The sequence below is a fragment of the Verticillium nonalfalfae genome (assembly GCF_003724135.2).
Source record: "Verticillium nonalfalfae strain VnAa140/NRRL 66861 chromosome Unknown scaffold_47, whole genome shotgun sequence".
NCBI classification, from domain to species: Eukaryota; Fungi; Ascomycota; class Sordariomycetes; order Glomerellales; family Plectosphaerellaceae; genus Verticillium; species Verticillium nonalfalfae.
Genome location: NW_021167272.1, coordinates 22652 through 36745, shown reverse-complemented (window position 1 = coordinate 36745; position 14094 = coordinate 22652). Strand labels below are relative to the sequence as shown.

Genomic DNA, 14094 nt, shown 5'->3' with positions numbered 1-14094 from the left:
GCGATTAACAGCCTGCGCGCCGCATATGCTGATTGGTAAGTAGAATACGGAAACGCGATGGAGAGGGGGGTTACAGGCTGCGAGGCTTATCGTGACGCCTTTGCTACCGTCATATTTGACGAGAAACTGAGTCGTGTGCACGAACTTTGCACCCTGCTGGGCAGGGTTGAATACAGCCTGTCCGCGGTGGACATTGCCACCTTCAACGATGAGGATGATTGTCAGTTCGACGGCAATTTCACATTTGAATAGGTGGGTACATGATCTGCGGTTTGGGGAGCATCAGGAGAATAGAATTTTTGAGGGTAAATTTATGGCGTTTCTTGCAAATTATATCTATATTACGAGTAAAACCGTTTCCCCAAACGGTGCCCAGTAAACTCCTGAACATGGTATGTGCTTGTGTGATGTACGACATGATAAGAAATATTGGTTTGTCGGGCAGACGTTCTCCCCAGTCTGGACCCGGTGACAGGGTGGAGCAGAAAAATGCTCCCAAATGCTCGCTGGAATCAATCCCGATTTTGACGTTCAATTTTCCCTCCCTTACTCGTGCGAATCGGCATTACGAAGGGGGCGCCGCGGCCAGGTCCTCCTTGGGAGCCGTGACCTTTTCGGCGTCAGTGTACTCGGGCAGCTCAGTGTCGGTTTCGGGGGGGATGACGTCGACGTTCTCGAGCTCGAGCTTGAAGCTGGGAACCGACTCAAGGGCCTGGACAGTGCCGTCGTGCTGCATGGAGGGTTAGCCTTCTATTTCAGGCGAATGGGAGGGTGGCTTAAGAAGACCACAAGAAGGAAGGAAAACATACCTTGGTGATCTGAACGCGCAGGGCGGCAAGGAGATCGTTGACGACAACCTTGGTCTCGGTATCGGCGAGCTCCACGGGGTCGGCAGCCTTGTCGAGGGAGAACTTGCCGTAGAACAAACCCTGGGCGGGCTGCTTCATGACGATAAAGTTGCCTACGCTCGTGACGTTGGCGAACAGCTCGATGGCGCAGGGCCTCTGGAGCTCCTCGACATTGACCTTGATCTGGGCGAAGTAACGCGTCACCTCCTCGTTCTCGCGCTTGCGGACCTGGGGGCGGGCCGCGCCGGTGGCGTAGTACTTGTTGATGAGGGCGGTGGCGTCGCGCTGGAGCTGGCCGTCGTTCTTCTTCCAGTACTCGAGTCCCTCGTAGGTGTAGCCGAAGCCGCGGATGGAACGGACCGAGTTGGGCGTGTGGAAGCGGCCGGGCGCGGCGAAGAAGGGCTGCAGAGGGCTGTTGGGGCCGATGGAAGTGCCGCCGGGGGTGCTGAAGCGGGCGCCGCCGCTGTAGGTGCGGGTCAGGGTGGCCTGGTCGGGGCGCATGAACTGGCGGTAGGCCCAGAGACGGTCGACATTGGCGTGGTGAAGCATGAAGAGGGGGTCGAAGGCGGAGTAGTCGGCATCGAGGAACTGGAAACCACAAGAACCATCCCAGTGGACAGCGTTGTGGATCTGCTCGAGCGAGATGCCGGAGCTGCCGGTCGAGGCAAACTCCTCAAAGCTGGCCGAGCGCGTCATGGCATCGTAGGTCCACGACCTGTACGAACGGCGGGCCATGGCGGCGTTGGCCGAGTTGGGGTAGTTCTGGGGCGCGCGGCACTTGAAAACCTGGGCATCACGGGAGAAAGAGCCGAACCTCTGGTCGATCGCAGACTGAGGGAAGCGGTAGTAGCGCAGCGGGTTCGAGATCTGGATGGTCCTCAAGCCGGAGCCGTTGGGAACGCGGACGGGCAGCGTGTTGGGGACGGTGACGGGAGGCACGCGGGCATCGTATCCCCAGTCCCAGAAAGGAGCGCGCAGGGTCTGGGCGGCCTTGACGTAGGTCGCGCGGTGGGCAGCGGGGTACTGGTTGGCAAGCCTGATGGCGGTCTCGACTAGACGTTGCTGGAGGGGACGTGTCAGTGAGCAGGCTTGTGGAAGAGTGTGAGACCAGACCGGGGTACACATACCTCGAAGGCCAGGACGTAGGGGCGGTGCCACGGGAGGAAAAGGGCTTCCTAGAAAGGCACAAACTGGTCAGCCGGGAATGTTCACTCTAGCGCGCTGTTGTTGATGTTTAGACCTACACCGTGGGGGCAGTAGCCCTGCCATCCATTGGTGTTTCTCCTGCCGGCGTTGTTCCATTCGATGTAAGGCCTGCCGTGAATGCCTTTGTGATGTCAGTTTAGGAATGTTCATTAAGCTTAAGCTTGTATTAAAGTTTGGCTTACCGGCGATCTGAAAGTATGACAGACGGTTGTTGGCATCCTGAGCATAGAGGTCTTGCAGAGATCGGAGGTAGAGATCCCTATTTCGGAAGAGCTGTCAGTTTCTCTGGAAGGTCTTGGCAGAAGGATAAATTGGGGTGCATGAATGCAGATTGGACGTACCAGGGAGCTCCTCCGTTCTTGTACAGGATGTTGATGTTTTTCCTGTAGGGAACCGCGCTGCCGGCGGCGACCTGAACACCGGTGATGGGGTAGGCCTGAGAGGCAACGAGCGACGCCAGTGCGGCGAGCACCCAGACGGTGAGGGAGAATCGCAGCAACATGGTGATGGTGTTCGGTCAGATCAGGTCGAGGTCTGATAGATCTGGACTTGATCACACTAATCGAACTGAACGAGAGCCAGAGGAATGTATGGGCAAACGTGGGCAAGGAGAGGTTATATTGCCTCGAAGGGGGTGTCAACCCAATAGTGTGAGCCACCATGGGCAAACGTTCCGCCCCAGGGTGTCTCCAAGAAGAGGACAAGGGCGCGAACAGGCCTGGGCCCTGCGAATCGCGCCGTCCGGATGCCTAAAAGCCAATCGGCGAGCGTGAGCCCCTGTACCTGAGTCCAAGTACGTGAGTTAGCGCCGGGGGGCTGAGTCGGGGCCGACCCAAAGATGCTTAGTTTGTCCCATCTGGGGCGTGAAGGCTGTGAAGGCTTTCCCAAGTCGCGTATCGGTAGGGTCAGGGGTAGTGCATGGCCTCGAACCGGGCTTGCCTATTTCCAGCTGAGGGAGATGAACGGATGGTCGTCCGCTGACAAGCGCCACGAAGCGGCATTCGCTGTGCCGGTCGCCTGGCCATGTCATCAATACGAGATGGGATGCAGCTGTGTGTCCGGCCTATGTGCTGCATGGTCTGTCATGGTGTGGCAGCAACAATTGCGTGTCTTTTATTTGTTCGTCTTGCGTCTGACGCCCACTCTCCCGCTCTCTGCCATCTTCCAGAGCTGACCAGTCTCGTGGATTCTCTGACGCCGACCCGCGCGATTACCGGCCTCTAGCGGATGCCGATCCTCGCGCTGGCGGACGCCCTGGCTTAGCCCTAGCGAAAGGGGTTTCTCATAATACGAGTCTCGCTAGCATTCGTATGGCGCCCGGGCCCCCCCATTCAAAAGATCAACTCATGCGAGTGTGTTGTCAGCGGGACAGCGACACAGCATCCGGCCTTCCATCCCCCTGAGAATCCTTGCTGTGTGCCCACTCTTTCTAGCTACGTTGCTTGGACATCGTCCGATCGGTCGCTCGAGGAAGCCCGGGGCACAGCTGGGGTCCTGGGCTTCTGTGGACCAAAGAACAACCAAGGACTTCGGATGAATCGAAATCATAAGACGACAGACACCCAGCCGCTCCGCTCGTAAACGCACGCAGCCACACGTTTATTCTCCTAGTCGTCTGACCAAACCTGACCTCTCTTGACCAACGCAGCCATCATGTGTCGTGGTTTGCCCAAGGCGCTTTCGCACTGGTCGGTCGAACCTAAATGCCACCATCCAAGAAGCTTCATTACGCAATAGTCAGCTTTTCTTGGTTGGAATGCAAGACCCGTGGCAAAGGGTAATGATGAAGAAGGAAAATAGCCTGTCAGGCACATCGTTGGTAGTCTGGCCGGATTGCCGTGATTACCTTCATCCCTAGCATGCATGTCTCATGCTGGGGGAGCCTATGAGCCCTACGTGATTGTGCGATTTGTACAGGAACACGTCCGCCCCAAGCCTCCCTTCCGAACTGCGACAGCCTCCAGTGGAAAAAAAGAAACAACTTTGAGGTACCCCGAGCAGCACGTCAGGAAATAGTTCAAACCAAAAATCCTGATCAAAAAACATACAACACCAGGTATTCGCCGGTGGTCACCCACCCGACTACTGGTCCGGCCCTTATTGGTTTATCTAGGGGAGAGCGGACGGGATCCCGAGGTTTCCAATAGGTATGGTCGTATGTGCTTGGGAGAAGCCATTCCCAGCATCATGTTCGCTGTTGAAAGGCGTTGTTCGGGGCGCGCGTCAGCCGCAGAGCCAAGAAAACTTCTTTATCCCCAAGAGGCGGGGGAGCAGCCCTGGGCCACTCAAACTCTCCTACCAAGGCACAGTCGATCTCCCCCTAAACAATAGCCTTCAGCGAGTCGTTAGTGCCGCCCAGCGCTGACTTTGACACATAAGCGTTATGCTTCATCTTCACCGTCGAGCTAGCTTAAGTTCAGGGGCTTAAGGCTGAAAGAACCGAGAGAGGGGGAACAAAGGACTGGTTCGTGCGACCTGTTGTGGAGAGTGCTGCGGAACGGCTGTGCGCCCGATGCTGGACTGTCCAAAATAAGCACATGCGGCTGTTTGGAAGGGCGGTGGTTGGGCAGACCTGGGAAGAGGGTGGGTGGAAAGGACGTCTGACACCTCGTATCCATCGCATGATGTGTGATGGTTGGGCTGAGACGGATTTCCGTTGTTCTCACCAATGGGTTTCTGCCCGCTTCGGCACTGCCACTGCGCAACGTTGTGCATGGCGTTGACCCGGACGGACAGAACTAGTGGCGTTGGATGTTTGCAGCCTCTGCGTGAAGTCAGAATAAGTTTGCTCTTTGAAATGGTTCCAACGCACGGCACGTGTTTGGGAAAGCATGTTGGTCGCGGGCATTACATGTTGGTTGCCAGTGCCGCGGTGTTGGGAACGCGGTTCTTTGGCTCGGTTGGTTGTCAGCAGCCAACTACCCACACAGCTAGGGACGGGTAATGTTTCCCAGCCCGAAAGAAGACCGTTCTCGTCGAATTGTTTTCAGCTCAACTTCAATGAGTCCTGGTATCTTGGTGGTTGCGATTTCCGGTCAATCGGAACGATTTGCCTGTCGCGTGATGGACCAAACCAACTACTATGGGGCGGTGACATTGTTCTTGACACCTGCATGGCGTTTTCAGCTCCCATAAGTTACACGTGAACCAATGAGCTATCCTTCTTGTTCGTGTCGTCGAAAAGTTTCCGGATTTAGCTTTCTTTGTCGAGTCTCGGGACTGTTCGTGTCATCAGCACTGCGATGTGCCGAGCGTCTGCTGGACACGGACAACCGGAGCGGCTGGTGCGAGTAACAGAAGAGAACAGCAACATGTCGATTGGATGCAGAGCTACTCTGCGGTGCTGGCGTCTGAACTTTGGATGCGTGCGCAGCAAAAGAACCCGCGGACGTCTCACCCGAGAGACAGTATACTGTCGAAATGAGCTACCTACACAACAAGCAATGAATATCCATGACATTGTGCAGTATTGACTATTGCCCCGTGAAGCCCTTATCACAAAAGCTCCACCTATTTATGACGATGAAGCCCGAATGGACTGCGACGTAAAGCAGTAGAAGCTTCGTCAGAGATATCCCGGGGTTCTATGTGTCGTATAGGAAGGGCCCAAACGCCATGGACCATCAAATACTGTGTGCTCAAGAGTGCGATTTTCAAAGATTCATATCTTGACATGACTCCCTACAAGCATGTACAATCGTTGAACAGTGATAGGTGTTCGTTTCTTGGTGCTCGTCTCCAACATAGCCTTGCCCTTCAACGCCGATCCATCTACTGGTCGTCGTTGATGTCAACCGCCGTCTTTGTCCACTTACGTGCCGGAACGCGACGCTTGAATAGAATGTCGATCTCGCGGTATGAGCGCCCCTTCATCTCCGGCAAATAGAAATACGCCATAATCAAGCAAAATAGACCTGTGCCGCCCCAAACGTACCCGCACTTACCGCCAAGGTTACCAGACTACCACCCACGGTCAGCAAGCTAATCACATGTTTACCTTCTTTCACAAGGTATAACCTACTTTAGGATTGAGCATGTAGCTTGCAAGAAAAATGCATGGGATGTTGATAACATAGTAGCAACCGCGGCCGATACCTGTAGTCAGGGGTCTCAAGCGAATCGCCGACGTCTCGCCAATAATGACCCATGACGCGGGCGCTGGGCCGAGCGTGAAGAGAACAGAGACAATGAGGCCAAGCGATGCCTGCGCCAAAGAGGCGGCAGTCGACTTGCCGAAGGAGGCGGCAACGCCGAGGGCGACGAGTAGAACGACATTGAAGGCGGAACCCCAGAGGTAGATCGTGCGGCGGCCGAGATATGTAGTAAGAATCCAAGACAGCATGACCATGACGGTTTGCAAGGCTGAGGTGATAAGACCCATCGCAAAAGCGGTGTCGGTGCTCATGCCAGCCTCTGTGAGAGCCACGTCAGAACCAATAGGTATCACACTGGCGGGCTGGGGTTTGACTTACGTTCGAAGAAATAGACGGCTTGGTTCGCGATGAGGTTACCAGTCAGGTTCTGCGCCGCATACACACAGCAGACAATCAGAGTACGGTAACAATCAGTACCCTTGAACAGCTCGAGGTGGTTGGGCTCCTTTTCAGTCTTCTCGAGTTCGATAGTACGACGCATCATGGCCACCGACTCTTTCAGGTTGACGGCCACAGACGTACGTCCCAGGCGCTGAACGGAACGCTCAGCATCTTCGAGACGGCCCCTACGGACGAGCCACCAAGGTGATTCGGGGGCAATCCAGATGAGGATGGCGAGAGGCGTAGGGAACATCCACTGTAGCGCAATAGGGACCCTGGGGTAATTTTTGATTAGCAACCACGAGCTCACCGCTTATGCTTGGATGAGGCAGAAGAAATGTACCTGAAGGCTGTCTCGCTGTCAAGCGTATTATAACGATAAGTGACAGCACCGACGATAATGGCACCAATAGCCCAGAACATCTGCAGCATCTGAGTGGCCGGCGCTCTCAGCCTCATAGGCACGATCTCACTGCAATAGGCGGGGGCATTTGCAATAAAGATACCCCATGGTATACCCTCTAGTAGCTGAGAGGCTAGAATAACGGGCAGCGAGTTTGCGAAATAGAAGACGAAGATGAAGGCGTTGAGGGCCATAAGCCCAGAAATAGTCGCCCAGCGGTATCCAATACGGCTCGTCAGGGGGCCGGCAAGACACACACCGATGATAGCACCAAGGGGACCGCCAACCTGAAGGGCAGACTGCCACTTGGTTTCGATGACCATCTTACCAGTCGCTTCGTTTAGAACGCCAAATTGAGCGGCGAAGGCAGGCAGCGCGATGAAGTTGCCCATCAGGAAGACGCAGTAAGACTCCATGATCTGGAAGACACCGTGTTAATTGGATGTGTTCTTGTAGCCCTGCGTGAATAGAAGAACACAGCCACGTACGATAGTGCAAGACATTGTGAAGGCCCAAAGAGAAGCCATGGGGTAAGCCTTCGCAGCTTCGAGCACGCCCATTTTGTGCTCCGTGTTCTCTGCCTCAATGGCGTCAGCCCTGTAGTCGGCGGCTCGAGCCTTTTCGTCGATGTCGTAGGCATGCTCGACGGTAGCTTTGTGTCCCTCCACCTCGGGATCGCCGCTGGGCGGCTTGGTATCAACGGGATTGCTCATGGTGTGTATCACGTTTGTCTGGAGTGAACGAAAAAGGGGAGACGTGGAGTAAAAGAGAACAGGTCCGTCCGGGAGTGTTCCTAGTGATGCCTTTTGTAGGGTTAAATCTGCTCCTTCTCTCCGGACTTATGCCTTGGATCAGATCGCAGTTGGAGTGGGCCAAAGATGGACCAAGGGCAAACATGGTGAGGGGCCGTCCTGTTGCTGCTCTGATGAACCCCAGGTCAGGCTCCGACGACGTCCATCAACCTGCTTGAAGTGCCGTCACTCACCGTTCGCGTCTCCACCACGAGAATAGCGTTGTAGTAGAGTCGTAGGCCTCCGCAGTGTGTATAGACGCACCTATGACATGCCAAGGCAGCATGGCGGTAGTTTGCAAGCAGGACCTATCATGCTCTGCACCCGAAAGCTTAACAGGGCATCGCCGGCATAGTGTGCGTGGCATCCCATCCGGCGGCCCGCAACAATCCCCGCAAGAGGGTACAGATCAGGGCACGACCACGGCGCCACTCGGGCATTCGGCCGCGCCAGGTTATAGCGGCTCGTAGGGCATGACTTGGTTCTATCACTAGTCACGTCCATGGACTTTGGCCGGCCCCAACTTCCCCGACTTCCCCGGCATTCTCCAGCCCACCTCCGCGTCTTTGTTTTGCGCTGTTTTCGCCGCATCAATGAACCGAACAACAGTGTCGCGTCGGCACAAGTTTGCCGGCTTAAGGGCTGACGAGACGTCTTTGAGAACAGGCTCTTGGGCTTCACGTGGTATACACAGCGGTAAGGGCAGGACTGGGCAGGAGAGCGAGAGATTAGTAAATGCGACACAGACGTGTGCCGACAAGTCCACTGTATGTAGCAGCAAGATTTCTGCGAAAGACCATGCCAGCGAGCACTCGGTTCATCGTCGCTCGCATGCTGTTTCTCGTTGTATCCAGATTCCAACACATCTGTCTGCAACGTGTGTCCTCTGAAGTCCGGCATTCGTACCTTGCCAAGGCATGCCAAGAAGAATCGATCGCCCGTCCTGCATCATTCCCCTTGAGCCGCCATCTGACATTCACGAGCCGCAACGACCCTTGCAACGGAACGCGCCGGACGCGATGCCCGAATGAAGACGACCACCGACAAGTTGATGACGACGACCTAAGCTGGCTGCCAGCACCATGTGCATATGACGGCAGCGATCTGCGCATCGGCTCGTCTTGATCGAGCCTTTGCCCCGCGGCTGCGGGGAACGGCGTTACTCATATTTTCAGAGCTTGTAGCTCACCCGCTTTCATGTAGCAGAGGGACTCGGTTGGCGGCCCTCGGCTCTCAAGTTCAGTCTCCGCACCGTCGCTCTTCCTGTCATTTCATCATTGCGTGCTGGCACTTTCCCACACTTTCTGGCTGTTTTGGTGCTAGGAGATTTGAACGGGTCGTGATTGTGTACACAGGTACCTTGAGCGGCTTAGTGGGTTGAATCAAAGTGTCGTCTGCTAAGTCACTGGTGTAATAATATCCGACGGGTCAAGCATCTGGCGCGTAGAGACTGTATGCAGCCATGCCAGCTAATGAGCAAGTGCGCAAGTAAGACGGCGAGTATTTCTAAGCCTCGAGATTTACTGCCAGGGATTCCCAAACTCGGCACGTGTCTGACACCATACTATTTTCCCTATATGATCACTCCTGGAGTAGGAAATTACCACATACGACCATACCTATTGGAAACCTCGGGATCCCGTCCGCTCTCCCCTAGATAAACCAATAAGGGCCGGATCAGTAGTCGGGTGGGTGACCACCGGCGAATACCTGGTGTTGTATGTTGTCCTGTGAATCTTTTTGCCTCATTTGAGGCTGAAGTGAGGTGGGCGACGCGCCCGTGGAAGCGAGCCGAACAAACACTGAAGAACGGGTCTTACGACCCCTGAGGATCGAGCTAGTACTTAGTCTGAAACTTGGCGGGGGCCATGCTACTAGGTACACATGTTCCGTGTGCCGAGAGACCGAGATGTAGGTTGGAAGTAAAATAACATAATTGCGGCGCTTGTACTGGATCATCCGTTCCCACACATGCTTAAAAATGGTGACCACACCTCGTGAGTGGACAGTCCCGAAGGAATAATAGTCTTTCATACTTTGTTTAAGCGTAGTCCGACTTGCACATGTCTCGCGAAGAAGAAGACGACCGCAGACGCGAGCATGGCGAGGCCGCAGAACAGCTGCAATCCTAAATACCTGCCTCCCTGGGACTCGACAATGGCGCTGGCGATGGGACTCCCCGTCAGGGCGCCGAAAGACTGGACAGCAAACGCAGTGCCGGTGCGTATGCCGATCTGGCGGATATCGGAGATTTGCGCGACGAGCGTCGGCGCGAGTGAGGTGAAGCTACCGGAGGAGAAGCCAAAGAGGATTGTGAAGACGATGATGGCTGTGTTTGTCTTGCTGGGGATCCAGATGGAGAGGGTGAAGACGGCGGCAAGGGTGACGATGCAGATCATGACATTGTAGCGGCCGAACTTGTCGGCGAGGATACCGGGGAGAATGCGCCCAACGATGCTGGCCAATGTTATCTCCTGAGGCTCCAGTTCAAGACGTTTATATACTTGTAAGCAAAGGGGGAAAAGCTTACCTCACAGCGTGCATAATAGGGAGGAGGTAAATAACCAAACCAGGACTCATGCCCTGCGCCTTGGCCTGCAGAATGATAAAGTTGAACGGCAGAAACATGCCCCAGAAGAAGAGAAACATGCCAAATACGGTGAAAGCCATGGCCGGCTCTCTCAATCCTTGCACGTACTCCCTCAAAACAAGCGGCCTCGGTTCAGGTGGTAAGCGCGACCGCACGGTGCAGCACGAGACGCCCATGAGGGCGAGGAACAGAAAGGCCACGGCGCGAATGGTCCAGGGGAAGCCCACACGGTCAATCATGCGTGAGATCATGATGGGCAGGACGACGCCGCCGACGGAGGAGCCGGACATCATGATGCCAAAGGCCGTGGCGCGTTTCTTGCGGAACCAGGACAGGGTCGCGGACATGCTGGCGCTCGCGGCGGCGCTCGAGCCAATAGGGGCCACGATGCTCATGGCGAGGAAGAAGTGCCAGAACTCGGTCGACAGCGAGACCATCATCATGCCGAAGACGTAGGTCAGGGTGCCGCCGACGACGATCCACTTTGGACCGAAGCGGTCGTAGACGCGGCCGAACTGTGCTGTGAGCCAAGACCAAGGCCAGGATATGGAGGTGGTGAAGATGTGATGATGCGACTTACAATGACGGGCATAAAGTTCAGCGTCCACAGAAAAACACCAGTCACCCACGAAATGGTTGATGACGGATACTCTTTGAGGGCATCGCTGACATAGTAGGCCTGGAACACGCCGACGCTGTTGCCGAGCCCAAAGGTGCAGAAGAGGGTACACCATGCTCCGAAGACGGCCGTCCACGCACTGGCGCCACCCTCGTCAAAGTCATCCGGGTCGACATACGGAGCTTCGGATGGTGGCAATGCGTCGCCGGGAGCCGTGGCTACGGGAACAGTGCCCTTTTCGTTGTGCGGTGATGATGCATCGAGGGACTCGGGATACACGGCGGGGGACAGATCTTGTTGCCTCGACCGCTGTGCATTCGGCCGAGAGACATTGCCATCTCCGGCTTCAGGGCCACTGAGCCGTAATGGTGATGGTCTTTGCATTGTGAGGGGGGAGTGACGATTGGCCTGGATCGCTGTCACAAAGGCTAGCCGGGGATATGCTTGCCTGTCGATCGATCAATCAATCATATAAAGTTTGAGCTGGCATTTGGTGTTTGTCTCACCCATGAGCGCCGACGCAACATTCCCACGCGACAAGGTGATCTCGTCGTCTGTTATATTCCGATAGCCAACAAGCTGTGTGATTCGTGGGGAATACACTCTCCTGTCTTGGGGGGATCAGCATCCCACCGCCAACACTCATTACCTAACTCGGGTTCAATTAGTCCGTGTCGCCATCCAGATGTCGTCCGATGAGGCCGTATCCGGATGTATAAGAGGGAGTTGTTAATCGGGGTTGATCCTTAAGTTGACTCTGGTCATTACTTGGATGGAACCTCATGTGCTGTTACGCAAGCGGAAGCCATCGGACATCTCGCTCTCGTGGCTGGCTTTGTTCAATGAACGACAGTCGCTATGGATGTCGCGCCCAAGGCGTATATGCATGCAAGCCAAGCCTCAATACTCAATCCCCGTCGAATCGTGTTCCACTCACACCGACGCGTGGGGGGCATTGGTCAGCACAGATTCGCGCAAGAGCGCAAAGAGTAATAGCTGTGCTCAAAGAAAAAGAAAGCAATTGGTATTCGAAATGTCTAAACCGCCCTGTTCGCTCGTGACTTGTTCTCCCGGTGCCTCTTCTCCTTGGCCGCTGTCTTCTTCCTCTTCATCCACGACTTGTTAAGATCACCCCTGTTCTCCCAGAACCACTTTTGGAAATCGCCTGAGGGCCCGGCAGCGGCAGCAGAAGCCTCCTCCTCCTTGTCCTCGTCGCCGTCGGCCATTGCTGTGTCGTCGGCCTCATCCTCGTCCAATTCGTCGCCTGCCCAGAAATTCTTGATCCTCGAGGGGTGGGCCGTATCAGGCGTCGGTGCAGCACTTCTAATATTGCGCCACTCGAAGTCCTCTTGCGTGTAGGGTGTCATGGGGATCTGCAGGCTGGGAACTGCGTCGTCCTCCTCAATATCGTCATTGTCGCCGCCACCACCGAAGAAACTGAAAGGCTGAGACTCCTTGGCCGGTGTTGTCGTCGCATCTTCACCCGCCCGCGCGCGCTTGTAAAGAGCCTCGAGAGGGTGCACCTTTGCTGGGGTTGCAGGTGGGATCTTGATAGTGAGACTATTGCTCGAGCTGGATGACTTGGGGCGCGATGCGTCGCCCTTGAGTGCCGATGCTGGGCTGTTGGCGGCCTCCTCGGTAGATTCATCATCTGCTGCAGGGCCGTCCGACACTTCCTCGTCAGTGGAAGAGCCGCTGCTGCTCGTTTCATCATCGCTGGCGGCCGCAGGTGTGACCTTGACACTGAGAGGGGTAGACGTCTGTTTCGCTTTTGTTTCTCCTTTCTCCTCTGATGCATCGTCCTCCTCCGAAGAACTGCCGCTGCTGCTCGTAGCATCATCGTCGACCGGTGCCGGCACGGTAGTCTTAGTGGGGGTCGCAGCCTTCTCGGGTTTTGCGGCAGGGGCCTCTGCTTCCGAGTCGTCATCCTCAGAAGAGCTGCCACTGCTGCTCGTCGTGTCATCCTCGACAACTGGCGGTGCTATCGTCTTCTTCTTCTTGCGAGAATCAGACTTGGGCTCGGCCGGCTTGCGGACCTTGACAGCTTCCACGACATTGCCCTCCTCGTCCACCCAGCCCTTGCCTTCGACGTACTCAGCATTGGACGGCGCTGCATCCGAGGGTTTGGTCGACTTGAGGAAGCTGGGGTACTTGGTCGTGTTTGAGAACTCGTGAATGACCGTCTCGCGTGACTTGCCCTTCTTGCGCTTCTCGACGGGGGCATTGGCCGGCAGCTTCGTCTTGAGCAGACATTCCTCCTTGTCGGTGTACTTTGACCGCTCCTCGCGCTTCTTCTTCTTCTCCTTCTTCTCTTTGCTCTTTTCTTTGTCTTTCCGGTCCTTCTTATTGCGCTTCTCCTTGATCTTGTCCTCGTCTGTGACAGTCCAGCCTCGCTTAACCTTGCGATCCTCAAGCTCGACGCCGGGAATGACATTATAATCGCGCTTCCGCTTCTTGGTTCCTTCGGGGTCGTCGCTCGACTTCTTCTTGCGCTTCTTGCCCGTCTCCTCCTCTTTCGCCGACTCGGCCGCGGGCTCAGGTCTCGCCTTTTCGACGCGCATCTTGGACCCCTTGAGCACGGCGCCGTTCAGCTTCTTCTTGATCTTCTCGGCGTCCATGGCGGGCAGCTCCACAAAGCCGTAGCGCTTCTCGGGGAAGGTTTGCAGGTTGTGGAAGGAGATGCCTCGTGCCTTGGGCAGGGCGCTTGCGGGAACGACGACTTTGAGGAGATCGGCGTCGAATGGTGTGATATGCAGCCTGGTGTAGGCGTCGGGGTCGGCAGCCGTGGGTGCCTGGTCTCGAGATGCGGGGGCTGCAAGCGAGGGAGACTCGGGCATCGTGGCCAGGGAGTTGTCACCTCGCAGTTAAGCGCCGTGGACAACTGGAGGGGGGACAAGGCCGGCAGGTCGGGTGATGAGGATGTTCAAAGGCAGAGCTCGAAAGGCTCTGTTGCGCAAGAATTTCATTGGCTGTGGAGGCAGGAGCTGATGGTGTGATAAGATAAGCTTTGATAAGTAAGCAACCACCTCACTCCCGCGACTCCTTGTATTCCCAGGGTCGCCAGATCTACACAATTGTCAAATGGCTGGCTAAGTCTTGATG

The 14094-nt window shown here is 55.7% G+C and overlaps 4 protein-coding genes across 4 annotated transcripts; all 4 read right to left on the bottom strand.

The window, feature by feature from the left end:
• Positions 1-565: 565 nt before the first annotated feature.
• Positions 566-2556, bottom strand: D7B24_006500 (uncharacterized protein; the record flags this gene model as incomplete). Its single annotated transcript, XM_028640629.1, has 6 exons — positions 566-730; positions 810-1910; positions 1976-2023; positions 2093-2175; positions 2237-2313; positions 2396-2556. 6 exons carry the CDS (start codon positions 2554-2556, stop codon positions 566-568), a joined length of 1635 nt encoding a protein of 544 aa, XP_028495135.1.
• Positions 2557-5825: 3269 nt separating this feature from the next.
• D7B24_006499 (uncharacterized protein) lies at positions 5826-7705 on the bottom strand (the record flags this gene model as incomplete). The annotated part of the gene is made up of 5 exons (XM_028640628.1): positions 5826-6014; positions 6076-6467; positions 6527-6864; positions 6933-7411; positions 7481-7705. 5 exons carry the CDS (start codon positions 7703-7705, stop codon positions 5826-5828), a joined length of 1623 nt encoding a protein of 540 aa, XP_028495134.1.
• A 2108-nt stretch (positions 7706-9813) lies between these two features.
• D7B24_006498 (uncharacterized protein) lies at positions 9814-11376 on the bottom strand (the record flags this gene model as incomplete). The annotated part of the gene is made up of 3 exons (XM_028640627.1): positions 9814-10240; positions 10314-10888; positions 10954-11376. The coding sequence occupies 3 exons, from the start codon at positions 11374-11376 to the stop codon at positions 9814-9816; spliced, it is 1425 nt and encodes a 474-aa protein (XP_028495133.1).
• A 653-nt stretch (positions 11377-12029) lies between these two features.
• Positions 12030-13829, bottom strand: D7B24_006497 (uncharacterized protein; the record flags this gene model as incomplete). Its single annotated transcript, XM_028640626.1, has 1 exon — positions 12030-13829. The coding sequence occupies one exon, from the start codon at positions 13827-13829 to the stop codon at positions 12030-12032; it is 1800 nt and encodes a 599-aa protein (XP_028495132.1).
• Between the last annotated feature and the right edge of the window lie 265 nt (positions 13830-14094).